Here is a 26,775-nt window from a genome sequence, read left to right as displayed (position 1 = left end):
CTGGACCCACATATACATAACCAGGTTCTCAGGAGAGGAAGCAGGGTGCTGCCCTCCAGACGTACCCACCTTTTTTGTCACCTTCCTGCGGGCCGTAGTAGGAAAAGAGGCGCTCCAGGAGGGTGTCCTCCGTGGCCCCTGGCACCAGAGCCTCTTCTTCCAGCAACCACAGCAGGCCCCTAGCCTCATCTGTGCGGGCCAGCGAGCGGACCTGTGGAGACGGAAAGAAATCCCATGGGGGCACACGGAACTGGCGGGAGGCGCGGGGTGGGGGTGGCGGCCAGGACTGCTGGTTCCCAACCACACACTCTGAACATGCTACAGAGATACACACACACACACACACTCCAGCTCCTGTCACTCACGGCTGCCATCCTGCAGAGCAGGTGGGCAGCAAGCAGAAAGAGGGGCCAGAGAGAGAAGCCCACAGCACGGCATGATTCCCAGGACCTGTGTCCAAAGTCCCGAAAGACTGAGGCTTCTTATGAACGCCAGGCCCACGTCCAGAGGCTGTCCTCCACCTGTAGCACCTGGAGGTCAGGGGGGCTTGAGCAAGCCCCATGTTGCCTGCACTCTCTGGGTATCACCTTCCAGGCACATTTAAAGGGCAGGTCTGTAAGGCTCTGAGTACAGAGCTTGGCCCAAAGAAGGCTGTCAGTAAGAGGTAAGAGACGGCTGTGGGGTGACCCCTGGTCCCCCCAGGGGGCAGAACGCAGAGAGGGCCTGGAGCTCTGCGGGTGGGGTCACTGCAGGGTCATAAACTTGAGTGCCGAAAGCCTAAGACGGTTGACTTAATCCATGTGGCAGCTGAAATGGGCAGAGCCGGGGTGACCGGGGAGCAGGTACCCACATCTACCAGCCCGCACTCAGCAGCAGCCACCTGCCATCCTTGAAGAACGTGGACCTGAGAATGTTGGTAAATCCCCCAGTTTTTCAAGAGAATGTGGAAATACTGAATTCTGTTTCTAATTCCCCATACAGACCAAATAACTAGGTGTGAGGGTGCCTTTTCTATGCAGTTCCCAGGTCCTCCTTGGGCAGGAAGGACTCTGGCTGGCCTCTGGGGACTGGGGACAAGAGAAGTAAGAGAAGTGCCCTCTTTGACCCCAGCTGCCCAAGGAGGTCTGTGCTGACTAGGAGGAAGCAGAAGGTGGGCAACAGAGTAGCTGGAGCTGTGTGGCAGGAATGAGCAGGCAGCCACTGGAGGGGCGAATGGCGGGCGGGGCACCAAGGGGCTCCTTTGCCCGGAGGTGCAGCTGCTGATGCCAAGGCCCATCAGGCGAGAGAGGTCAGAGGAAGGAAGGGACAGCCAAGCACTATCCAAACACACCACCTGACCCACTGCTGCACGTAAGTCCCCTGGGCCAACTGGCCAACCTCCTGGGAAGGGCAAAGACTCTAGAGGGAGGCCTTGGTGGGGGCCCAGGTATCAGGAAGAAAAGCCAACTTCCCCTGGGAGGTGGGGGACTTGGGCACGTTAAGCACTTCTCCCAGGGGGATGAATACTCGTTCTCTCGGGGCACCACCCCTGGGTCAGAGCCTTCCCACAGAGGGGAGGGGGAAGGAGGTGGGATCCAAGCAGAGGAGGGAGATCAGCAACCTGGCAAAATTGCCGGTTCTTCAATCAAGCACCTTATGAAGCTTCCCTAACTGAAGACAACTGCCAAACGCCAAGTGCCCATCAGGCCAACCAGTCCCCCAGGCAGCAAGGTGCCCAAGATGCTTGCCCAGCGGGTGACAAGGCCCATCCCCAGAATGAGCGGCGAGGGCTCACACCCACACAGCCCCTTGGTTTTATATCTGCGTACTGTATCCGTATTTGGCCAGAATGCCACCTCCTCGCCCTGCTTGTTCCTGTACTCCAGGACAAGGGGAGGGGATGACTGTGTCCTCTGGGTCTAGCCAGGCCCTCACCCACGAGGAAGTGGTACAAGGGCTCCTGGCAGACATACCTGAAGCACAGCTGGGACAGGGCCTGAGCTCAGACACCCAGGGGCGAAGCTCCCTACGGCACCAGGGCCAAAGGCCACAGTGTCCCTTTCCTGGCCAGACTGGCTGACAGCTGAGGGCAGGCACACAACTGCAAAGTGCTTGGTATCCGGGCCTGACTGCTGCACGCCCCCATCCCCCACCTGCCCACAGTGCCCCCTCTGACTGGCAGGCAGCAGCTCACACGGGGAGGACTCTGCCGAGGGAGAAGAATGGGAAGGGTGATAAAAGGCCAGCCCAGGCCCTCCCTGGAATTCCTACCAGGGACTGATGGGAGGCCTGGTCCACGGCAGCCACAGAGTCATCTGTGGCCGGCTCCAAGTCGTCAAACGCCAGCTCGATGTTCTCCTAGGAACGAAGGTGGGGTGATAGTGAGCACGGGGCTGTGTGCGGCCCTATGAGCAGGCCAGGTGGGAGACACTGGGGTCAGCAAGTCCGACGTCCCATCAGAGCGGGAGGAACGCTCCAGCAGCCCGGCTGACGGACGCTCACCACCTCTCAAGGCCCCGCACTGTGTCTCTGGGCAGTTAACTTCTCCTCACCTCCTTCACAGTGAGATAAAGTCTCACACACATTCCTGTTATTCACACCCGCTGATCTGGCCACCTGCAGTTAGCCCACTCTCGATTTCACATACTCATCCTTGAAACACTTGAAGAACAACTATCATTTTCCTCCCGAATCTTCGGTCATCCGAGATAAATATCACCCCCCCAAACCCCCCGGCTCATTCAACTCAGCTCCACGTGAGGTAGGATTCTCAGATCCCATCTGGGATACCCTGTTATGGAGGTGGTGGGGAAGGCTTAATAATTAGTTATCATCCTAACACATCAGGAGACAGGGGAGACCAGGCCAGACACACGTGGAGGCAGGAACTGCCCAGAGATGGGCCAAGGCAGGTGGCCTCGAAGGCGGGCAGAGAGGGGCCCTCAGGGAGGGACCCTGTAAGCATCTTTGGCTTCTGGGAGAGCAAACTCCACAAATAAATGATGCAGCCTCAGCAGGAAATGCCTGCTGCTCCAGACAGCATAGGGGACAGAAGCGTCAGAGGGAAGAGCTGGGCAAGGAGCAGCCGGCGGGGAATCCGCTGCACCCACAGATGCCCCCCGACTCCCGAGTGTGCCAGGGCCAGGTGAGCCTGGGGGGCGCTAGGTGGCAGGAGCAAGGTCAAGCGCTACCTCCTTGTATCTTTCCAACTCCTGAATGAAGGTCCGCTCATGGAAGAGCCTCTGTAGCCGGTCCTGGGCATAGTTGTGGCACAGCTCCTCAAAGGAGGCCCCACGGGCCGACCCACCCTGCTCAGGGTTCTGGAAGCCTGGGGTGTCCACAATCATCACGGAGCAGAGCGAGTGCTGGCTGGACTTGAGAGCCCTGCCCGGGGAGAGCCGGGTCAGAGCCCCCCAGGGCAGTGCCCTGGCGGCCAGGCAGCCCACCCTGCCCTAAGCCTGATCCCCATCCCTGCCCAGGAGCCCAGGACCCGAGGGGAGAACTCAGCTGCTGGTGGAGGCTGGCTCTGCCTCAGCGACCCCACAGGCAAAATGCATCAACGCTACTTCTGTCAGGCCTGGAAGCCGAGAGTGCCTGGCACCCACCTGTTCACCAGGGAGATGAGAAGCGTGAAGAGCTCGCTGTAGAGGCCAGATGCCATGCCCTCCAAGCATTCCAGCGCACTCAGTTTTGGGCCTGTGGGCAAGAAGGTCAGCTCTATCTCCTGCTCCCCGGGACTCCATACCTGGGCATGCTCCCTACCCACCGCCACCCAGGCCCAGGCAGCATGGAGCATCTGTTCACCCAACAGTCTGCCCACCCGGAGATGGCAGTGCACCCTGGAAGTGGCCTCCGACCACACGGGACTCGGGTACCTGTGCCGTCGCCCAGGCTGCTCTCCTCGGGGCCCTGGCGGAAGGACGTGGAGCGCTGCAGGGTGCCACCCTGGTGGTGGTGCTTGAAGATGGCTGAGGAGAGCTCTTCCAGGCTGCAGCCCAGCAGGTACGCAGCCTTCTGGGCCCACTCGTGGCGAGCAAACTGCCTGCGTCCAGCTGTGAAGTAGAAAAAAGAATCTAGCATCTTCCTCAGGCTGCTTGATGACCACTGTACCCTTCGGCTCCCTCGCGCCCGTAGCGATAGGGAACAGGCACCCTCTAGAAGGAAAAAACTCAGCCTTGACGACATCAGCAAGGGCTTCAGGCATAACAGGGACAACCAGCAGCTGCCAGTGCTGCCCGTGTCTCTTAGGGGTGGCATTTTTGACTCTTTGTGACCCCATGGACTCCCTTCCCCTCCAGGCTCCTCTGTCCGTAGAAGTCTCCAGGCAAGAAAACTGGAGTGGGTTGCCATTTCCTTCTCCAGGGGGATCTTCCCCACCTAGGGACTGAAGCCCAGCCTCCTGCATTGCAGGCAGAGGCTTTACTGTCTTTACTGTCTGAGCCGCCACGGAAGCCCCTTGGAGACAATGAGCAGATCCAAAAAGAGGAGGTAACTCCACGCTGCGGCCACCAGAGGGCTCCCCAACAGCTGGGAAAGCCCCTTTAGAGGGCTTGGCTCCAGGTGCCAGCGGTGGGGAAGGACAGAAGATGAGCCGGCCTACCTGGGAAAAGCACAAGACCAGCCTGTGCCTGGTGGTGGTGGTGGGGGGACACATATCAGAAGAGTACTGGACCCCCCGCCTCCATGGACACACTAGGATCCTTCCCCTTCACCCCAGGCATCCACCAGGGGCGATCTCAAATATCCACTGTGGCCCAACAGTGGGGAGGCAAGAAAGAGCCGCAGGGGACTGGGACCACGCACCTCAGCCAACACGTGTCTAATCGTGGCAATTAGGGAACGCTAACAAGAAACAAGGTTTTACCTTCGGCAGCTTCTGTAAGGCAAAGGACCCAGCATGCAGCATGCAAAGAAAAACAGCGTGTTAGCAAACAGTCATCAGCTGAGCCTGCCAGGCCCAGGGAAGGGCCTGTGGAGGGTGGGGGTTTGTGAAGATGAGCGGGACAGAGAACCCAGCCCCCATTCAGAAACTCAGAAACACACACACACACATGTGCACACATTCACAGCCTCATAGTATTTGTATGGATATAATCACACTGACACACACAGAAAGCGACCCACAAATACTTTCTACCACACATACACACACTTGCACATACACACACACACCCCCCTAGCAAATCCTGGAAACTCTGAAGAGCTAACAGATGCTGCTCAACAAGGTCCATGTGCTGACACACTCAGAGCTCTCCACATGCAGTCAGGACTGAGTAGGGCTACAGGAGACCTGGGCTGTCACCTCCTCAGAGGGAAAGACCGTCCTCAACACACAACCATATGCCCATCCACCCGCCCATCCGCAAGTGTGGAGACAGCTTTAACTCTGAGCCGGCTTCCTCTTTGCCGGGGATGCCACCTGCTGGGATCATAAGGTACCTACCTTACGATGCCTGCTCTTTTCCTGCATCCACCCTCCCTCCCACCCACCAGTGCTTCCTCACTCCTGCTGACAGCCTGGGGCCCTTCATATCCCAGAGGAAAATGAAGCCAGTGCCCCAGGTGCCATTCAGAAGCAGCAGCCCTTTCTCTACACCGGAGGAGAAAGGGTGAAGAGGCGCTCAGAGCGCCGGCCCATCCATATCATCTCGGAGGAAGGCAGACCAAGCCACAACCAAGCTCCAGCCATTCGTGAGACCCCAAGCACTAGCACTAACGCTGAAGCTGCAGCCCATTCGATACCACGGCGCCTGCTGCCCCCTAGTGGCCGCCACCTTGACATGCAAGAGGAAGAGGCCCTTAGTAACCATAGCGCCTGCTGCCCCCTAGTGGTCTCCACCCTGACATGCAAGAGGAAGAGGCACTTAAATACCAAACCAGTGAAGACTAGGGAAGATCGAGGGGAAACTGGCCTTGGGAAGCCCCAGGAAGCAAAACACCCTTCCTCATCAATGCCCCAGGGAGGGCATCCTGAGAGGTGCCAGGATCTGTACACAAAACACGTAGAAGCAGCTGTTCCTGGGGCTCTGAGAAGTCCCGCTGCCCACAGGCACCCTCTCTACCCTCAAACCTGGGGCTTCTCCCAGGCCAGTGCCCTCTGCTCTGATAGAAAAAGCCCAGCCCCCAGAGAGAGCCCAGGGCAAGCACCAAGACAGGGCACGGTGGCCCCTACACCCCTGGCCGGGGTCAAGGTCAGTTACCCGCTTGCTCCTCGGGGGCCTCTGTCAGGAAGGGAACAGAAGGAGAGTTATTCTGGGGGGCGGGGCACGCTACTCTGAGTTCATGCCCTAGTCTTTCCCCCGAGCCTCCAAACTCCCAAGCCCCCTGCTGTTCACAGCACTTCCGGCCACTGTCACCTCAGGCCTCTGGCCATCACTGGCAGAGACGCTCCTCTGGATGTTTAGAGGCTTCTGTTCTGATGAGGGGGACTGGGAAAAGGGACAAGCCAGAGAGAAGTGTCTGATAACAGGCAAGTATGTGCAGGGCGAAGATGAACTGGGGGCAGGCTGGGTGCCCACCCGCTCTCCCGGGTGACCAGCCAGCCCACTGGGCTCCACGGTGGGTTACCTTTGGTGGCGCCTGCAGCCCCCAGGTGGTAGATGGCAGCCAGGATGAGCCAGCAGGCCTTCTGTTCGTCCGGGGAGACGCCCAGCACCTTCATGGCCGACTGGAGCTTACTGAACTGCTGAGCCGCCTTCTGCTTCTCCTCGGGCTGCAGGGTCGGGTGGGTACATGGGCAGAGGATCTCCGATGGGGTGTCCCTTCAGCCATCCTCATGCTGCCAGGCCCCCAGGGCAGCCCAGGCTTGGGTACCGCCACCCAGCCTGAGCCGAGTTCCTGCTGTTTCGCTGGGGTACTCCAGGCCACCCGAAGCTTCTCCTACTCTGAGGCCCCGGGCTGCCAACCACCGCACCCCCCAACCCTCGCCATAGGCCCCTCACCTTGGCCAGGGGCACAATCCCAAACACATTGTTCTCTGCCAAGTGGTTCAAGTGGAGCTCTGTCCTAGGGGTACACACGAGGCGTCAGCACAGGGCTGGGTCCCCACACCAAGTCCATCTCCCCACCAGGGTGGAGGCAGAGACTCTGCCTCCAGACTCAGTTCTGTCTCTCCACCATGCCCTCCCGCCAGGCACCTTTCTTAACTGGCCCGGATGCGAGGCTAGCACCCTGGGCTGCTTGCTCAGCCTTATCATTTATCCTTTTTTCAGTGAACACAGACAGCAAGCCTGAAGGTCTAAAGGGAAGAGCCTGGCAGAGGAGCCAGCATCGAGGCAAGGGGGCCAGCGTGGAGGGCAATGGAAAAAAGGCTTAGGCTTTGGCCCCTGTGTGGGCTCTAACACCAGCTCAGCCCCACACTAGCCATGGAACTGCAGACAAGTCCCTGACCACCTGCACCCTGGGGTGCTTTCCTCTCCAGATCTGGTGTCACAGGGAGCAGAGATCCTAGCCAGGCCCTGGGAATGCTGAAGTGTCAATGGTGCCCCTCACCTATAGCCAGGGCCCCAGGGTCCAAGGCCAGGGAGCTCCTGCTGGGCAAGGCCTATGGCTCATTCAGCTCATCACCTCCAGGGCCTAGCTCAGAGCCTAACACATAGCAGCCATGAAATAAACAACTGGCATGGGATACAATTGGGGGCAAAGCCCAGGAGCTGTCAGTGGGTGGGAGCCCAGAGCATCCTCCCAGTGCCCTCTGTCCCACTCACTTGAGGGTGCCATCCCCACAGGCCAGCAGGTAGTAGAAGATGTTGAATGTGGCCTCACCGGCTGGACGTCGGGCCACACGCAGCTTTTCCAGAAGCATGGTCTGTAGCACAGCATAGAGGGTGTGTGGGCTGGAGGGCAGGCCCAGGTCAGGCTTCCCCAACCAGGCCCGTGGCAACGAGCAGCTGCATCTTATTCTCCAGGAGCTCAACCAGAGGCCAGATCACCTCATAGGCAAGTGTGGGGCAGACCCCAGAGCTGGGGAAGATCACATGCCCTGCCACCCAACCCAGCCGCCAGGGGAACCAGGCACTCGGGATGAGCTATTTCACAAGCACGGAAGGGAACCAGCCTCAGAGGGTGGGCCTTACTTTACTAACAGGCCAGTCCTGCATGGGTCAATCAGGCTGAGAGAAGGCCCTGAGCAACTAAGGTGTGAGCCGCCCCAGGATAGGCAGGAAGCCAAGCCAAGCCATGCCCCGCCCAGGGCAGGAGGCACAGCGGGTGGGCAGAATGTGGAGGCTCTGGGCAAAGCAGGACAGCCCTGCTGGGGCTGGGGTCCATTTCATTGGGGCAGAATCTCAGGAAAATGAGGCACAGGAGAGACTCTGCTTTCTAGGCATGGAAACCAGGCAGCCAGTCTCTTACCACCCTGCATGCCCCTCACCTGAACAGAGGCGGAGGCCACCTGGCCAGCCTGGTCAAAGTCCAGGGAGAGGATCTGGGAGAAGCGGGTGGCGTTGCCGTTCATGACGGTGGGGCTATTCCCAAAGGCCTCCAGGAGGGTGGACAGAGCCTGCCACTTGTCCACTGCAGAAAACAGGCCCCGGGGCTGTCAGGAGGGCCAGGCGCTGCTCGCCCCCAGCCACAGGCTCCAGAGGCCCAGCCCGTAGCTGCTCCCCTAGTACCCAAAGGCTCAGTTACTCACACCAGAACTGCTGGGGACAGAGGGGTTTTGAGGACACAGAGAGGCCCGGGAGGAAAAGAGCTGGTGTCTTGGCAGGGCCTCCAGCCCCACCCCCTATCCAGCCCCGCCCCCTATCCAGCTCCACCCCCTCTCCGGTCCTACCCCACCCCCGCCAGTCCATTCTATTTCCCTGGTTGCCTCTGCCTCACCAGAGAACACCTTGTTCCCGCTGGTGCCTGCGATGGTGGCCAAATATTGCACCAGATGCTGGCAGCTGGTGGTCTTGCCACTGCCACTGCTGCCCAGGAGGATGATGGACTGGTCCTGACGGCTCATAAGCATCGCCCTGTAGGCGGTCTGGGCTACTGTGTAGATGTGCGGGGCCATGTCTTCCCGCCGACACCCCTTGAACATGTGCATCACCTTGGGTGTGAGAGGGATGGAAAGAAGGGGTGGGCGCTCTTAGCTGGCCCCATGTGGACAGCCCTTACCCCCGAGACCCACACCTTTCTGGGCTTTTCACTCCAGAGGAGCCAGAAAGTTCGGAGGCTAAGGTCATACATGGAAGTGCAGATACTAGTCAAGTCCTGGCCTCTGTGCGAGGTGTGGAGGGGGGGGGGCTTCTGTCCCCATCCCTTGAAATGACTCCTGTCCCCAAGGTCACTGTGAGTGTGGACAAGAGCCCTGTGGGATGCCAAGTGGAAGGGGCAGAGCCGGGGAAGGTGGGCGAGGTGGGGAGGTAGAGGGTAGTGGGTCTGTGGGGCCGCACCTTCTCCGAGTACACGGCCGGGGCCCCTCGGGGACTGAGGACCAGCAGGCTGGGGCCGGCGTACGTGTGCAGCAGGCTGGCACCGTAGCGCTGGCGCAGCGTGTGCAGGACGCTAGACTCGTTGAGGTACACCAACGAGGCCAGATCCTCCAGACGGTCGCAGGAGGGAGCATTGGCCTGCGGGATGGGACAGACAGGTGGGCACCGAAGAAGAAGCAGATCTGGTTGGCCACGCCAGCAGACAGCCTGCCCAGCCCGGCAGGGCCCCCCTCTGGTGCCCTCCACCAGCCTCCCGCAAACCTTCTCCACGTCATCCTCATCCACGTCCAGGACGGCCCCATCATGGTCGAGCTTCACGCGCACCTTCCCCTCGGGCAGGCTGAGCTCCTTGGATTTGAGCTGAGTGGCTGCAGAGCAGGGACAGACAGACAGACAGACAAACATGGGCCTGGGAAGCCATGGCAGTCCTCTCTGGGGCCTTCACGGCCCCGCCTTCTCCCCATGCACCATCCAGCCCTGGCCAGACCCAGAGGCCCACCAGCCGCCTAGTCCTGAAACCAGAGGGGCCCAGGCACCTGCCCCCTGGGCCTCCCCAGACTCACCCAGCGAGAAGCCATCCTTATGGACAAGCCACACCTTCTCTGTCTCATACCAGGCTTCCTCGGCTGTGATCTGCTCTTCTGTCTTCACCTGCCGGAGGGAAGGGGAAGGACAGAGAGTCGGAGCCTGTTCTGGAAAGCATGCAGGGACAGCGGGAGGGGAGATGCCTGACAGGAGGGGCTTCCAGATGAGCCACTGGGCGAGGGGGACGAGAGACATCAGAGATGTCAGAGAAGAAAGACAGGGACACATGGTGGGTGTGCCCAGGAGACAGCAGATCCCAGGAGAGCAAATCACCAGCCACCCTCCTGTCCCCTCCCCGCGAAGCCTGGACCATCCGTATTCTGCAGCCCCAGCCCTCACCCTGGGCTGCAGCTGCTGTGACCTCACAGGCCCAGGTTCTCCATCATCCACCTGACAGTCCCTTCTTCACCAAGTGGGGAAAAGGCATGTCCTCAAATCTGAGAATGTCCCCCCAGGGACTCAGTGCAAACTGATGGGAAGGTCTGGAGTCCTAGCCTCGTCCCTGGCCTTCCCTCTAGAGGATGCTCTCCTGCCAGGGGCTGTGTTCAGATGCACATGCCAGCCTACTGTGCCCCCTCCACACCTCCCTGGAAGGAGCCCAGACCCATATGGACATGCTGAGGCCATACAAGGGCATGAAGCGGCGTGGCCGGGGACATGAGGCGCGGGCGGGGCAGCACTGCTCTGTCAAATGCAGGAAAAAACATGCATTCCACACGAATGGGCATGGACATGGATATAAAGGGGCGGGGAGCCCCTGGAGGCCCAAGTGGTCACCAGTCAGAAAGAAGCATTCACGGGCACTGTCATGGTGTGGGGCTGCCAAACCTGGCACCCCCTAAGATGACCTGAGCTGGGCAGAAATGGTGCCTGGGGGAGCTGGGCAAATGGGAGAGGGGCTCAGCCCACACAGCCCATCAGGGTCCTTTTGTCTTGTGGGTGAAAGGGCAGCAGGATTCATCCAGTGGCCTCGTGGGGAGATGGTCACCCCCCCAGGGCATGAGCAGTCCTCAAACTAGCCCTAACTCCCAGCTCTCTGGGGGTCCCCAGCTCAGAGGTATTATTAGTCTCTTAGAGTCCCCCATCCTCACAAGGCCTGGGGCCAATGTATAGACACTGCTCTGTAACACTGATCCTCTAGGTGAGGGATCAGAAAGGACAAGAACAAATAATAACAATAAGTATGTTCTCTATTACATTTCTTGGAGCTGAAAGGAAAAGATCTGTGTCCTACTCCCAGGGTGGATTCCAGCTTCAGACCACTCCCTCTCCCTCGCTTCAGCCCTCCCGGGCTCTAGAGTCAGAAGGATGGCTAACACAGCGGTCTCTAGACTCTGCACATCATGGACGGGTGAAATTACCCCTCAAACAGGAGGATCACCTTCATGGGGCTGCCACTGTTTTAATAAGACATCTTTAAAAAAGGCTAGATATTTATATTTGAAAAAAAACTGGCTTTATAAAACAAAATTACTTAAAGAGAAATCATGAGATAGGGGAAACCTTTGTCTTGAATGGGCACATTGTAGGGGTCAGATGTTTGGTGACTGATGACATCAAAGGATAAGGGGCTCTAACTAACTCAACTAACTCCTTTAAAGCTAATCCGAAGAGAGGTTCCCACACTGGCCAGCAGGGGGAGACAGAGTAAGCACTTTTTCAGGCTCCAGAGGCGGGCGGTGGGGGTGGAGGCGGGGGCCAGGGGGGGCGGAGGTGGGGGGGGGATGCCAGGTAGAGATTCAGTTTTTTCAGCTTTCTCCACCCAGAGCTGGAGCCACAGGAGACTCGGGTTTGATCCCTGGGTCGGGAAGATGCCCCGGAGGAAGGCATGGCAACCCACTCCAGTATTCTTGCCTGGAGAATCCCATGGACAGAGGAGCCTGGAGGGCTACAATCCACAGGGTCACACAGAGTCGGACACGACTGGGCGAAGACACACACCCAGAGGCCGCGGGGACTGAAACAGCTAGGAACCGACACTCTGGCCAGGCCCTCGGGCTTCAGTGGCTGAGAACCTCGCGCCACAGAGGCCTAGACGCTCCTCTGGGGCTGGACACAGAGCGGCGGCCCCATGTCCAGCTCCCGGCATCGCCTCCCCCGGGGGGTCCCACCAGATACCAGCTGGGAGCCAGAAGGGGAAAGAGGCCTTACACTCCAGCACGAGGCCCGAGCACAGACGCCAGCCCAGGTACAGGCCGGGGGTGGCGGGTGGTCACCGGAGGGCTCCTGAGGGGGGCAGGAGTGCCCTACCTGGCTGTGGGCAGGAGAGGCGGCCTCAGGGTCCAGCTACCAGCGGCAGGCAAAGGAGAAAGAGAGAGAGAGAAGAGGGGTGAAGACAAGCAGGCTGTCCGCGTGTCCCCTTCAGCAAGCACCCCGGGCCAAGTAGGGGGGAAGAGGGACGCATCCCCAGGAGGTGAGGGGGCTGGCTGGGGCAGGCGCATTGCACCCAGGTAAGGAGAGGCCAGACCAGGTAAGGAGAGACCCCGGGTGGCTAAGAAACACTTGTCACCATCAGACTCCTTAGTGCAGATGCTCTGAGAAGTGGTTCCCTGTGGCAGGTGGCAGCCTCCCTGCCTCTGGCCACAGTCTCTCCTGGGCTGGCCATCTAGTCTACACTGCAACAGCTTCCTCTTCTGTGTTGTTAGGCCAGGCCACCTCACCACCGCAGGGCCCGAGGCCCCCGGGAACTGCCCAGCCTAGCTCCGCTGTAGTCACCAGACCCCGGCGTGGGCTGTCCCTGGCCTCCAAACACCCACCCGAGGGGGCCACTCCCCACGCCAAGGGCGGTCTTTCAGAGCTGTCACCTCTGCGTAGCTCATCAAACAGGACCACCAGCAGCTCCATGTCTAGGATCCCTTCTTCAAAGTCCCACGGCACCCCCGCCGCACTCCTGCCCCATGGCACCCCCGCCGCATTCCCGCCCCACGGCACGCAGAGGCTGCACCTATCCAGGTGCACCTGCCAGCTGCCCAAGGACCACGGACTGTGTCCAGAGCCTGCGGCCAGCCTCCACCTCCCCATCTCAGTCTGGTCACTCCAGGGCCTTTCTAGAAATGAAGGGGAGGCCGCCCGGCTTTGGACCTTGCCTGTGAGAAATGGGCAAGGAGTTCAGAGCCCCACTTGGGTCTGGAGAATCAGGGCTTGATCAAAAAGGGAGAATGACTGCTCCCTGCCTCACACCCACTAGGTCCTGGCACCGAGACAGGCTCTCCGGGGCAAGAGGAGTGGGGCGGATCTCCAGCCAAGAGGGGCCCCTCCCATGGGTTCCCTGGAGGAACAGGCCTCACTGTGCTCAGACCCCCCCGCCCTGCCCTTCTCTCATTTCTTCACATGGGAAGCCCACGTGCGGGCCTCCAGGCCACCAGGGGGCCCCCCTTCCATGGTTGGACACACACAGTCTGGCTGGCAGCCCCCGCAAAGAGAACAGGGACTGGGAACCACAGGTGAGAGGCGGCATTACTGGAGCTGTGAAGATCCTCTCGAGCCGCCGGTGGGCCTCCTCTGCGGGGCTCAGCCAGACCTCGGGAGCAGCTCCAGCCTAAAGGTCAAACCACCATTAGTCCTGGCCCCGGGGAAGGTTAGGGGCACAGCACACCAAGCTTCTAGCTCAGGAAGCCACTGGGACCCCCATGGGTAAGTGGAATAAGGTCAGTGAGGCAAGCAAGGCACCACTTTAAGCTTTTAAGCTATCAAATGAGAATACAAGGGCTTCCCTGCTGTCTCAGAGGTGAAGAATCTGCCTGCAATGCAGGAGTTATAGGAGACAGAGGTTTAATGCCTGGGTTGGGAAGGTCCCCTGGAGGAGGGTGTGGCAACCCACTCCAGTATTCTTGCCTGGAGAATCCCATGGACAGGGGAGCCTGGTGGGCTACAGTCCATGGGGTCACAAAGAGTTGGGCATGACTAAAGCAACTTAGCACGCACGCATGAGAATAAAAAAAGGTGCCTGAGAGCTCCAGGGTTAATTCTCTCCACAACCTTAACCCTTTCAGCTCCTAGATGGCCCGTTCTCCCACTGCATCCTCTGGCCCCCGCCCCAGGCCCAGGAAACACATGGCTGAACTCTAGGTCAGGGCCCATCTCAGCCCCAACTCCACCCCAGAGAGAGGCAGGGGGCCAGAGAGCCAGAGGGAAGGCAGCCGGCCCAGGACCAGGCATATGACCCTCTCTGGCTCCTTGGAGGTTCTCCTTAGGGGCTAGCGGTTCAACTCACGACCAGCCCATCCAGCCAAAATGCCCCTGCCAACTCCTGTGTGCCAGGTCGTCACTTCCCTGAGGCACAGTGGGCCAGGAGGGATGGGGGTGCTGCGGCTGCTCCCCTCTCAGTTCTTCAAAGCCCAGGAAGAATGGAATGGGGAGCAAGGCGGGTCTGGGACCTTAGGAATCCTAGCGGGTAGCAGTCAGAGAGGTAGGCTTCTATGGCCTGGGGGACAGGACAGGCCTTTAGGAAGTACCCTGCCCCCACGTCCCTGACTGTCCCCTGCCAGCCAGAAGAAGCACAGAGAAGCAGTAGTGAAACTTGGCATGTACCCCACTCCCCTATGCAACCCCATGAGGCCCCAGAAGGGTTCACAAAATGGCAAAGCTTGAAGAGAAATGCCCCCCAACCCAAGGACCAGCCAAGCAGGCATCACCTTCCAGGGAAAGAGGCTGGATGGATCGTCCTCAGCCCTCCACTGTGCTTCTCAGCTTCCTGTCCCACCCAGAGGACACTCTGTGGACAGATGGGAACCCTAGATCCAAAGGGGGGCCCACTGTGCTCCTTTGCCACTCAGGCCTAGCGTTCCTCAAGAGTTCTGCTGCCAGAGGGGACAGCAGGGGACAGCTGCTCAGGCCTGAGGAAACCGTGATGGCAGGGATGGCATCAACAGCACTGTTATCAGCACCACTGCGTGCTCAGTCGTGGCCGACTCTCTGCGACCCCTGTGGACTGTGGCCCGCCAGGCTCCTCTGTCCATGGGATTTCCCAGGCCAGAATATTGGAGTGGGTTGCCATTTCCTTCTCCAGGGGCTCTTCCCGACTAAGGGATCGAACCTGCGACTCTTGCCCTGGCAGGTAGGTTCTTTACCACTGAGCTGGGTCATCGTTTTCTTGTGGAAAGAATGTGCTTGGTCACGGGTTGCTGCTCATTATGTACATCGTTAGATACTTCCAAATACAAAAATCACTCATTTCCAAAATACTTGTGGCCCCAAGGGCTTCAGAGGAGAGACAGTAGATCAATATGAACCCCATGCGACAGCGAAAGGCTCCGAGATGTTGAGGGCTCGCAGGAGTGAGGGGCTGGCGGCAAGGTGTGAGCACAGGCCACCTGACCTCAGAAATTCTTTCTACCCTGGCAGTATCTGCCAAGACTCTGACAGGCGGGCGGCTTGGGATGTGGCGCCTCCTGCTGACACGGTGTGGGGCTCAGGGCCAGGCCCCGCCTCCTACGCAAGAGTGAGAAAAGAGCAGCTCCATGCAGTCAACAGGGCCCTTGGGTTCTGGCGTTCAGTAAAGGAAAGCCATGCAGCCCTGCCATCGGCACGTGGCCCTGGGCCCAGCTTCTTTGCAGTCATGCGGGGCTTGTGCAAAAGAGCCTGAGGAAGCTGACTGCCAGCCCTCCATCGAGGACAGTGAGGGGACCGGGCGGTTAGTGACACACTCGGGTACCTCCTGCTGCGCATCAGGGACTGCTGACTTGTTCGGCTGCAATCCAGTGAGGTTCGTGAGGTTCGGGCCAGCGGAGCCTGGGTCCGCCAGCTCTTCCGGCGGGGCCGGGGAGCCTGGTTTCCCTGAGGAGCCTGGCTCCTGGCTGGAGGAGGGCTTCTCCGCCTTCCCAGGAGACTGCCTGCCCCGCGGCTTGTGGTCCTTACCCCGGCCCCGGGACATCAGGCTCCGCAGGCCCACAGAGAGCTCGTCCTTGGGCGCCTCCTTCTTCGCGTCGGGCTTAGGCGGAGGAGGCGGGGCAGGTGGGGGTGGCGGCTTGGGGCCAGGGGCTGCCTTTTCTCCTTTCTTCCCTCGAGCCGGGTGCTCAGGGGATCGGACCCCTCTGCCCGGAGGCTCCTTGGCGCTCCCAGGCTCCTCACCAGGCAGCACCCTGCTCACCACCTTCCTCACTGCGTTCGCCACCCTCTTCCGGGACAGGCCCTGGGCCTCCTCGCTGGGGCCATCCGCTGAGGTAGCCGCCGGGCCGTTCATGGCTGGGGTGGATGTGGGGCTCTTGGCTCTCTGGGGAGGCTCGGAGGGCACAGGGCTGGTGGAAGGCTGAGGACTCTTAGATGGGCCACTGCTGCCCTTTGAGCTGCCCTCTGGCTACAGTCACACAAATACAGGGAGACATTAGCAGCAAGCCCTGTGTCCCTGCCCACCCTACCCAGAGGAAGTAAGAGGCGTGCCCTCACGCCTGGTCACGGAGACCTTCCATTCATTCAACAGACAACACAAGCTGCAAGAGGCCGCCCCAGGAAGCCCCCGTTCTATCCTCCAGATAGAACAATTGCATCGAAGAGTTTGGCTTCTCTCTCCCACAGAGCACAGGCAGGCCACCTGCTGTCCTTCTCCAGGCTGAGCTTTGAGAAGCTGGCACAGGATATCCAAAGGCCCAGGAGGCACCCCAGCAATACGGGCTTACATCAGGACAGCAATCAAGCACGGATCCAGGGAAGCCCACTCCCTCACAGACCAAACACAGCACAGTGAGGCCAAACACCCATTCCTACCATTAAATCCTGTGCCTAACTCTGGGCCTTCCTGCCTCTATGGTCCTCCTATGACCCGGCTTTCTCAGCAGTCAGCGCCAGAGCCTGCCCATCCCACTGAAAACCACAGCCGGGGAGGAATTCTCAGCCCTCAGACATGCCAAGCCTTTTCCCTCCTGATTCCTCTGGTCTGTGGCCACCATCCACTCCTCACCCGAGCTCTCCAGGGCTGCGGAAAACCAGTGCTGGCCCAGGAAGCTTCCACCTCAGCCTGCTTTCTGCCACTCTCCCCGCCATTTTCCTTGTGCAAACCTCTCAAGGGCTGGAGATCTCCTGACTCCCAGAGTCTGAGTGCGGAATAACAGGAGGAAGAGGGGCAGCTGCAGCACTCAAAGGGTTAAGCACTCAAGCAACCACAGCTCCGCTCTGCTCAGGGCTGGGGCCCTGGCTCAGCCCACTTCTGGGCACCCTGGAGTCCCCCCGGAGACGCTGTGACATTCTGCCTGGTGGGGACAGTTTGTGGTCCCCAGGGGTTGCCACTGGGCAGGGCAGACCAGGCTGGCTAGTATGGCAGGGCAGCCTCCTGCAAAGATGGCCACCCTGCCTGGGGTAGCCAGGTCAATCTGGGGCCCCTTGCTGGTCAGGTAAGCCCATGCCATTCATGAGATGTGTTTGAGTCCTTGTTCTCCCAAACAGTGACCTTGGTTCTAGGCTGTTCCTGGGTACCAGGCTCTCAGAGGGGCTGGCAGACACTCTGCTGATATACAGGAAGGTGCTCAGAGAAGTGGACAGACCTCTGGCTGCCGTGTGTGGACTGAGACCCATGTCCTGAGCAGAGCTGAGCCAAGTGACCTCAGCCCAAGCCTCAGCGACAGGGGTGCCCTGCTGCGGGGGTGGGGAAGGGGAAGGGAGGCCTTAAAGGGGCCTCCTCCTCAAGCTCTTGGGTTGAGTGTTCAGTGGCATATAGGGCCCCACAGAGCTGACGTGACCCCCACTGCTGGGTCCCACGTCCCACGCTCCACTCCCTTCTGGCTTTCCTCCCACACCCTCTAACTGAAGCTGATGATCAGTGATGATGCTAGTAACTGCTAACATCATACGGAGCTTATTATGTGCCAGGCAGTCTTTTAAGCTCTTTACATCTAATTCTCCCTCCAGAGCTGGCATGCTCTAAGGCCCCTCCCTCACAGATCTCAAATATACCCCTTTGAAATCACCCTGGCCTCAAAGGACTGCTTACAGATCAGGTAGAAGCCGTTAACACCTGGCTAATCAAATCTCCACCCAAGGAAGGGGGGCGGGGGGAGGGCAGGCACCTTCTGGGGTAACGAAGTTTGGATCTGTTCCGTGACCCAGCAGTCCCAGAGCCCCCGGCCCTCCTGCCCGCTGGGCCAACAGCAGCCTTCGCCTAACCGCACATCTCTGGACCCAGCTGCTGTACAACTCTCCCCTCTTGCCTTAAAAGTGTCCAGCTTTATTTAGGGTCACTGTCCCTTTATTCTGCCTCTGTCCAGAGGCAGAATGACTGGTGGGGGTTATGGCACCGGGTGGCTGGCGCCTGCCTCCAGGTTGCCTGCACCGACCAGCTGACGGGGTCTTGGGAAGAGACGGCAGCAGCTGCAGTGAAGTCCCTCCCCACCTTATCTTGTGCCATCAGAGCAGGACGTGGAGTCCCAACAGCTGAGCTCTCATGTGACGCTTGCCCACCTAAGAGAGATCCCACCCATGCCTCTCCAGCCCCAGAGAGTTCGGGAAACCAGGACAATAGGAAGGAATGAAGGAGAGGGGAGTTAGGGAGAGGTCCCCAAAATGCCTGGCACTGCCATCTCCTTCACACACCCCAGGTTGGCATCACATTTGCTGTTCTTCCCATCACTTTAGTGGCCTTCCCTCTAGCCACCCAACACGAGAAGGGGCATGCTAGCAGGCCTGCTGGCTCCATGGAACTGCCTCCCAGACACAGCCTGCCTGGACACACAGACACACACACCACACACACCACACACACACACACCACACACACACACACACGGGTCTGGGAGAACCACTTACAGCCCCTTCCTCTTTGGCAGGAGGGCCAGGCTTCGGGAGAGCTTTGTCCTCCTCTTTAACCTGAGGGAGCAGACAGAAGAAGTCACAAGCAGGTCAGAGGTCAGAGTGGGGAGACCCAGCAGTGAAAGCACAGGAAGTAAACATCCAAGCTGTCGCTCCCTCCAAGAGGCAGAGCTCCTGAGTGCTTAGGAGTCCTGGGGCTCTGGACCTGGGCAACAGTTATCCTACCCTGGGGTCAAGATTGTCCAGGGACAACTTCAAGGATGAAGCATCTCTGTGGGGGGTTAGAGCCACGGATCCTTTGCCCTCAGTGACCAGCCATGTGGCCCACGTGGGCTGCCTACAGAGGTCCACCCATGAGAGTGACATCATGGCCTTGCTTATAGGAAGCATCCAGCGAGTTCAACTCAGGCTGAACTACAAGAGCCATTCCCAGCTCAAACAGGAGATGGTCTGAACAAGAGCCCCCTGACCCTGGGACTGAGGCTGGGGAAGGACCCCTGTGTATGGGGCCTGCAGAGCTCAGTGTGGAGTGAATAGGCGGCCCAATCAGGCTGGCCTCCAGGTCGGTACGATTTCCCCAGCACAGAGTCTGCATGCCTTCCCAGCCGAGCTCTGGCTGGAGACAGGAAGTTGGGCAGAGGCAGGAATTTAGGAGACCAGATATCTTCCCAACATCAGACCCACAGAACTCTGCCAACCATGCAGTTGAGGGAGGCAACGCCAAGGTTGGGAGGGGTGGAGGAGGGGAAAGGAGGAAAGATGCCTGGGCTCTGGGGTCCGTGCCTGGCCTGGAAGCTGGCTGGCCTGAGTTAGAGAGGAGGAGCAGTCAGGGGCAGACGGCAGTGACCGTAACGTATCTGGGAAAAGAACAGGCACTATGGCTGCTCTGATCGTTCTTTCAGCTCAGAGCCTGGCTCAGAACAGACCCAGAGGGCCAGGCCTCCAGTCTGGGTGAGGCTTCTCCTCTCCCCCTCACTAGCATCCCTCCCTTCAAAAGCTCAGGCAGTCCCAGTGGCTTTCATTTCTCTTTTTCCCCCAGTCACTTAGGACTAGAGGAAAAAGACAGGTCTGTCACCAGGGACAGGAGCATGGTAAGCAGTCCTTGATTCCTAAAGGAAAAGATCCTTAGAAATGCATCCAGAATCATTTTAATTATCCACCCACGGGGACTCTCCTTGTGTAGCCAGGGTCCATGGCTGGTTTTGAGCTCTAATTAGCAATCCCTGGGGGCATTGACCAGTGTGATGGCTGCTGCAGTTTTAAAGCTAATAGCCCATAGAGCTATTTTCAGTGGACTCAAGCTTCAAAGTGAGTTCACACTGCCACGGACAGAGGGGAAAAGGCCATTATTCATCAGTGGGGACTCCACAACTTTAGAAATTTGGGACTGGAGCAGAGAACAGGCAGACAGGGGCTGGTGGAGAGGAAAGGAAGGAGAGTCTAGGTCTGCATCTGACGCCCCCGCAAAGGCCCACGCCGCCCATCCCCCATCACACCGTGCATTAGTTCCCGGGCACACAGGTTAGAGGGTCAGCGAGTGTTCACACACCACCCAGACACACTCATTACGGCACGCAGTGCTGTTAGCTTGGGCCCAGCGATGGCCCAGACTCCAAGTCCACTCAGTGTCCTTCACCAGCTCCAAGTCTGTCCTCCTCCTGGGTGGCTCAAGCTTGGGGCCCCAAGGGTCTTTCCCAAGTGGTGAGGCATGGCAGCCCCCTGAGATGGCTGTGACACCAGACCCAGCTCTGAGCTCAGGTCTGGATTTAGCCTGAGGCTGACTCACCGCCCCTCCCCCACCAGAGGGTTCTGTCTGCTGGAGGTCATTGCCCAGCTGGGGACTGTGCACAGCACAAAGGCACGCGCAGGCAGAATCACCCTGTGGCCCCGGGCAGTCAACTGGCCCGGCTCCCCACTCCTGGCTCCTTCTCGCCCTCCCCATCACAGACCCCAGACTTGGGGAGACCCAGTTCTGAGGCCTCAGAGCCAAAGCCATTCCCAGCAGTCCCTTCACAGCAGCTCAAGTGCCCAGGGGTGAGTCAGAGCAGCGGCAGGGTGCAGAGGGCATGAGGGGCACCCATGGGACAAAAGGCAGCTCGGCTTACCAGAGGCGGAGCTCAGGGGAGGAGCATGACCCAGCAGAAGAGCCCATCCAGGCAAGAAGAGGGAGTTCACAGTGCCCCCGGTCCTTCTACCCAACCCCCCAATACACATGCCCCGGTCCATCGCCAGGTCCCAAAGCTCCCTCTCCCACCAGCCAGTCTCCTGCCTGCACACACCATGCCAAGCACAGAGGGAAAAAGCACAAAGATTTTGAAGTGTAACTTTCCTTTTGCTCCCAGAAGGCAAACCTTGATGAAAAGGCCATGGTGCCGAAAGCAGCCCACACCCTGGGTCAGAGAAGAAACGAGGGCAGGCTCTCTCAGGGGCTCGGAGTCTTCCTAAAGACCAGGACCTGCCAGGACAAAGGCTGTGGGCCACAGGGAAAAGAAGAATGGAGTGGAGGGGGAAGGGTTACGAAGCTCCAAATGTCAGAGAAGGAGTAAGGAGTAAAAGATTAGAGGAAAGAGAGGACAAAGTGAGGTACAGGACCTCGACCTTCCTGCCCTGAGCAGCTGTGTGTCCTTGAATAAGCCGCTTCACCTCTCTGGCCTCTCCGTGGAATCAGGGGATGGGCTGGTCCAGACAGCGGCTAAAGTCTTTTCTAGGTCTGGTGCCCTAGGAGTTGGGGTGTGGACAGGCACGTGCATGCACGCTCAGTTGTGTCCAGCTCTTTGCAATTGTAACTCATGGATTATAACCCACCAGGCTCCTCAGTCTAGGGATTTTCATGCAAGCTCTTAATTCAGTGAACCTGCAGGTCTGGGAACCAGGAGGAGATTAAGGAAGGACTAGGACTCCTGTGGCTTTGCCTTTTATCTCCAACTCACCAGCACCTTCCAAGGGTAGGAGGCCTGGGGAACAACACAGCTGCCCCTTCCGGGGGTTAGAAACCAGAGCGGGTCTTCTCGAAACTCAACAGGTGGAATCTGCCTCAGCCCAGGGAGAGGTGTCATCTCAAGAATCTGTTCAAGTCAGCGGAGTTTAAACTGGTTCATTCTTATTCTTGTTGTTGTTGAGTCACTAAGTCATGTTTGACTCTTTTCAACCCCATGGACTGTAGGCCGCCAGGCTCCTCTGTCCATGGGACTTCACAGGCAAGAATACTGGAGTGGGTTTCTACTTCCTTCTCTGGGGGATCTTCCCAACCCAGGGTTGAAGCTGCATCTCCTACACTGCAGGCAGATTCTTTACCACTGAGCCACCAGGGAAGCCCATCACTCCTATTCTTACTTATCATGAATTCATAGAAAAAAAAAAAAGAGAGAGAGAGAGAATATTTTGTTTTCAGTGAATTATTTTTAATTTGCTTTGTTGATGTTTCTATCCTATTTGTTGCTGTTTAGTGGCTAAGCTGTGTCCAATTCCTATGCGACCCCATGGGCTGTAGCCCACCAGGCTCCTCTGTCCATGGGATTCTCCAGGCAAGAATACTGGAGTGGGTTGCCATTTCCCTCTCCAAGGGATCTTTCAGGGCTCGAACCCTCCTCTCCTGCATTGGCAGGCAGATTCTTGACCACTGAGCCACCACGGAAGCTTCTACTCTACTGTCAGGTTATATTCTAGACTGTAAGTTGGCTTGTTTAATTCACTGACTCATCCTCTGATGCCTTGCTCCAGCTCTCCCGTGTGTGCAGAGAGGAGCCTGTCAGCCTCAGGCTCTGAGGACACCCGGCTGCCTCCACGTTGGCTGCTCCTCAGGAGCATCCTTCCGACCACAGACGTAGGCTTTTCCCTGGAGGAATTCTTTCTGTGGCTTCTGTGCTCAAGTGCCTGGATCTTTTCCTCTCTTCCTTATCACTAGATTTTAACTAAAATTAGAATCAAGAAATACCTGTCTTTGTCCCACAGAGAACAGGTAAGGAATGCAGTCCCAAAGATGGTGGGAGCATCTCCGCTACAGTCACCTGCATCTCTCTCTGCTGCTCTAGCAGACCTGAGACCTGATGGTTCTGTGCAGCGAGGGTGCCTGGGAGCAACAGCCTCTCTTCTCTGACCTGTCCTCTCTCTGGTTAGTTCAGACATTTCCAACAACATTCATTACTGAACATGGAGCACCTACAATGAGAAGGGCCCTGTAAAGGTGTTTTATGTGTATTTTTGTATATAAATCTTATAGCCTTAGGATAGGAGAACCATTATTATTCCTGTTTTACTGACGAGGAAGAAGACTCAGAGATGAAGTCACAAAGCTGGTAAGTGGTGGAGCTGGGGTTTCAACCCCAGTGGCTCTGGCTGCAAGCCTGTGCGGCTCCCTTGGAGGCCCATCTTTTCTGCTGTGTCAGGCAGGGTTGGGGGGCTGAGTCATCCTTAGTGGCCAACTCTGGTTAAGATCTGTGTCAGCATCGAGCTTCAGGAGGCCTGGGTCCAGCCAAAGCAGAGATTGAAAGGGCGGAGCTTACCAGCATTCAATGTGCCCAAACTGAGTTTCTGGACTTGCAAAGGGACCACAAGCCCACCACTCTCTAAGGCTCTGGCCACCTCCTGCCTCTCTGGCACTCCTGGCCTCTTCTCTTCCGGAAGGGGAGAGAAACCAAGGCTCACCAAATCCTCACTGTGGTGCTCAGCACAGTGGTAGGTGCTTCACACTCCCTCCTCACCTAATCCTCACAACAACCCACTTTCTGGGTAAGGAAATGGAGAAGGCAAGTCCCGCACTGAGGGCCCCCCAGCTGGCAGGTGGGAGCACTGCGATTCACAGCCAAGATGGATCTTGGGAGCTGCTTGTGCTGCCTAGATCACTCTCCAGACTATGGTTTCCTCATGGGCAGGACTCTGTTTTTACTCATCATACTGTGGGCACTTAATAGATGTTTGCTGCCTGACGGTCCTGCAGTGGGGGTCCTCTGTACAAACCTCTTATTCCCATCTGGTCTCTTCTGTCGGCTGTAAATTATCAAGAATAAAGCTTGTCCATCGCGATTCCCAGGGATGTGGGGAAAAACAAGGGAGGTATAATCTCTAACTTTAGCAACAATAAGTAGATAGTAAACCATGGGGATGAGGGGAGGGCAGGACACTCTGAAACTGCTTAATAGCTCTTTGCAGAGCCAACGGTTGCCATCCCATCTTCCAGAATGTATAAGCTGACTTAGGAGAAACTAGCCCCCCGCCCCCCCCACACACACATACAAACCTATGCAAAGATGCACCATCTATAACAGCCCTAAACTGGAAATAATTAACTCCCTAAGAATGGGAGGGGGTCAGGTAAACTGTGCTGAATTAGTACAATCCATTGATATGTTGCCATTTAAAGGAACAAATATGTGGACAATGTAGCCATATGGAAATCTCCTCCTAAAATAACATCAATCAAAAACACTAGAACCTAAATAGTAAGCAAACAGTGATCATAACAGTCTTGTAAATTGTGCAAATTAGATGCAATAGAAACACTTGGTATTTATTCTGTTATGTATTTGTTACTTACTATTTATTTCTATTATAAAGATGGCAAAACAGTCCATAAAAAAGAAAAAGCGGAGGAGATAACAGCCGAAAACATTTGTTCTCAAGGAGGAGAAATCCAAGAAATGTGTGGAGAGACCCATCTACCCTCTGCCCTGAAGGCTTCCAAGGCTGGGGTTGGTTTGGGGGGGCTGAGGCAGGCTGGGTCTCACCCTGTGCATCATGAGCAGGACCATCCGCTCTTTACTTATCATCCTCTGGGTCCCTTGCAGGAGGGAACGGGTGCACAAATGCCCTTAGGAGAATCATTCCACCCATGAGGCACCCTCCAGGCATGGAGTGCTCAGCCTGGGCAAATGCATTGAGGCCCAAAGATCCGTGCAAGACATCTACCCACTGTGAGCGCCCAAGGACAGTGGACACCCCAAGAGTGAGTGCCTAAAGGAAGAGAAGATCCGCCATTTGTGACCAAGGAGCCTGGCAGCTCTCCCCTCTACCATTTGAATGCAGAGGGTATCTCCCAGGTGACCCTCTCCCTGCTAGTCGTAACCTAGCACCAACTTATCTAAGGATGGGAGAGGAGAGTGGCGGTGTAAGGAAGAAATACCAGTAAGAACAGTTAGCCTTTATTGAGCATGTACTAAGTGCCAGGTACTGTGCTAAACCCTTGACATGCATTATCTCAATTAATCCTCACAACATCCCTCTGAAGCAGATACTAGTATGATTCCTACTTTACAGATGAGCGAAAGGAAGCTCAGAACTGACCTGTCCAAGGTCTCACAGGTTCACAGAGTCAGACACAACTTAGCGACTGAACAACAACAAAGATCTCATGGGAGCAAGTGGCCGCCTGGGACGCACATCCAGGTCTGCCCTCCAGCAGGAACCCCGGAGGCTCATGTCAGGGGACAGAAGGTAGCCCTGTCCCCTCCCCTCCTTGGTTCACCTGCGTCACTGACCTCCCATGACACCTCCTGCCAGAGCAACAGTTTGGGTAGAAAGCAGGGGTTTTCCAGAGATGGCCTTACCCCTCCACCTGCCCATGACTGCAATAAGCTTTATACTGAGCTGCCTGGGAGGAATGGGGGGGCCCTCTGCCAGGAATGCCTTCAAGGCCAGGCTGCCAGAGGAGAAAGGGGAGAAGAGTTTGGCAGGGACAGTCCAGCCCCTTTGGTCCAGCCTCTAGTAAGAGCCCTCCTCTGGCCCAGGGCGGAACAGAAAGCCACCACGTGGGAGGCCACCGCCGGCCGGGCCAGCCTGGAGGAAGCAGGTGCGCTGGGATGGCTTCCTGTCAGCACTGCAGTTGCAGAAGGCCCAGGCTTCCTCTTCCAACGGCCAGACCTGCTGGGGGCCCCTTCTCTGGGGATCCTCACTGCCTGCCTGCAGGGCACTTTGCCAACTGCTTGGCCCCAACTGCATGGCCCCAAACCTGTGACCTGGTGCCAGAGACCTGGATGCCCAAGGTGGGCAGGGGTGGGGTTGGGTGTTAACCAGGAAGCACCCACTCCTAGGGTGTGAAGTCTCTCGGGCCCCACCCCCAGCCCGCCCACACACCTCGGCGCTGGTGCCAGTTTTGAGGCTGGGGCGGGGCAGGTTCTGGGCACAGGGGGACACAAATGCTCTCGGGCACATCTCAGGCTCCTGATCCACCTCCGCCAGGCCAGCTCCTAGACTCGGCCAACTGCTGACACAACTGAAAACCTTATCCTTGGTGGCTGGGAGGAGCGGCGTGGGGGAGAAGAACACACTGGAGGCAGCTCTCCTCACTTGCTTTTTTAAGGAACTTACTCTTCTGAAGTAATCTCTGCTAAAAAAGAGACCTGTAGAGAGTCAGGGCATCCCTGAGATGCCATCTGTGCCCCGTATGAGTGTCCAATTCACAGAAATGGAGGAGGCGACGCTGAGCCCACCTTCAGGGGCTCCGAGCGGGGAGCTCTGACAAGTCCCCAAACCAGCCCTCTCAAGCCCCTCTCTCTTGTTCACCAGGAGGAAAGAGGGGTGGGGGGTAGGTGGCGGGCTCTGCAGGCAATGCAAACCAGGGACAGGACTTCCAAAGGCCTGGGAGATGCTGGGGTTCTGGGCTTTGGGAGGTAATAGCATTCCCAGGAATGAAGGCCTGGGGCACTCACAGTTTGTGGGGAAGGCGTGTCCCAGCAGGTGGGGTGACTGATACAGTCCCCGGACCCTGAGGTTTAGAGGATGGTGCCCCCTCCCAAACTCCCGAAGTCATGAGAGGCAGAGGCTGTGGGGATGAAGAATTCCCTCCCCACCAAGAGGCCAAGAGAGGAGCCTGAGCCCTCCCTCCCCACCTACTTCAGCCACATCGAGGGAAACGACAAAAAGGCCCCTCCTTTCCTAAATGAGGAGACAACGTGAGGAGTCTGGGGCATTTCCGGGGTGGGGGGTCAGAGGGACACTCACCCGCATGGCCTGGCCCGGAGCAGCCCAGAGCAAGGAGTCTCCTCTCCGATGCTGCTCCCGTTAGCGGCTCAAAATAGCACTGGCAGCGCCCCGCCCCTGTTCCCCTCCCTCTCCCCAGGCC

General features: G+C 57.9%; 1 protein-coding gene across 20 annotated transcripts in view; it reads right to left on the bottom strand.

Moving 5' to 3' along the window:
* The window catches only part of MYO18A (myosin XVIIIA), an 87,715-nt gene that overhangs the window by 36,228 nt on the left and 24,712 nt on the right, over nucleotides 1-26,775 (bottom strand). For 5 of the 20 annotated variants that reach the window (XM_040243876.1, XM_040243867.1, XM_040243868.1 and 2 more), the window contains exons 2-17: nucleotides 12,234-12,269; nucleotides 9,962-10,052; nucleotides 9,660-9,766; nucleotides 9,360-9,536; nucleotides 8,800-9,013; nucleotides 8,351-8,493; nucleotides 7,686-7,786; nucleotides 6,921-6,984; nucleotides 6,547-6,691; nucleotides 6,180-6,200; nucleotides 4,844-4,855; nucleotides 3,855-4,031; nucleotides 3,585-3,675; nucleotides 3,171-3,363; nucleotides 2,251-2,337; nucleotides 70-211 (exon numbers count right to left, since the gene is read on the bottom strand). In XM_040243876.1, coding sequence (XP_040099810.1) covers nucleotides 70-211; nucleotides 2,251-2,337; nucleotides 3,171-3,363; nucleotides 3,585-3,675; nucleotides 3,855-4,031; nucleotides 4,844-4,855; nucleotides 6,180-6,200; nucleotides 6,547-6,691; nucleotides 6,921-6,984; nucleotides 7,686-7,786; nucleotides 8,351-8,493; nucleotides 8,800-9,013; nucleotides 9,360-9,536; nucleotides 9,660-9,766; nucleotides 9,962-10,052; nucleotides 12,234-12,269 — 1,801 coding nt within the window. Of the gene's footprint in view, nucleotides 1-69; nucleotides 212-2,250; nucleotides 2,338-3,170; nucleotides 3,364-3,584; nucleotides 3,676-3,854; nucleotides 4,032-4,843; nucleotides 4,856-6,179; nucleotides 6,201-6,546; nucleotides 6,692-6,920; nucleotides 6,985-7,685; nucleotides 7,787-8,350; nucleotides 8,494-8,799; nucleotides 9,014-9,359; nucleotides 9,537-9,659; nucleotides 9,767-9,961; nucleotides 10,053-12,233; nucleotides 12,270-13,443; nucleotides 13,522-15,636; nucleotides 16,279-18,716; nucleotides 18,777-21,048; nucleotides 21,175-26,654; nucleotides 26,733-26,775 lie in introns of those variants that run through there. The other 15 variants (XM_040243877.1, XM_040243889.1, XM_040243886.1 and 12 more) reach the window with 10 other exon arrangements.

Source organism: Oryx dammah, unplaced genomic scaffold (assembly GCF_014754425.2).
Source record: "Oryx dammah isolate SB20612 unplaced genomic scaffold, SCBI_Odam_1.1 HiC_scaffold_8, whole genome shotgun sequence".
Classification (NCBI taxonomy): domain Eukaryota; kingdom Metazoa; phylum Chordata; class Mammalia; order Artiodactyla; family Bovidae; genus Oryx; species Oryx dammah.
Note: the sequence above shows the minus strand (reverse complement) of the source record. Positions and strands in the feature narration are given on the sequence as shown.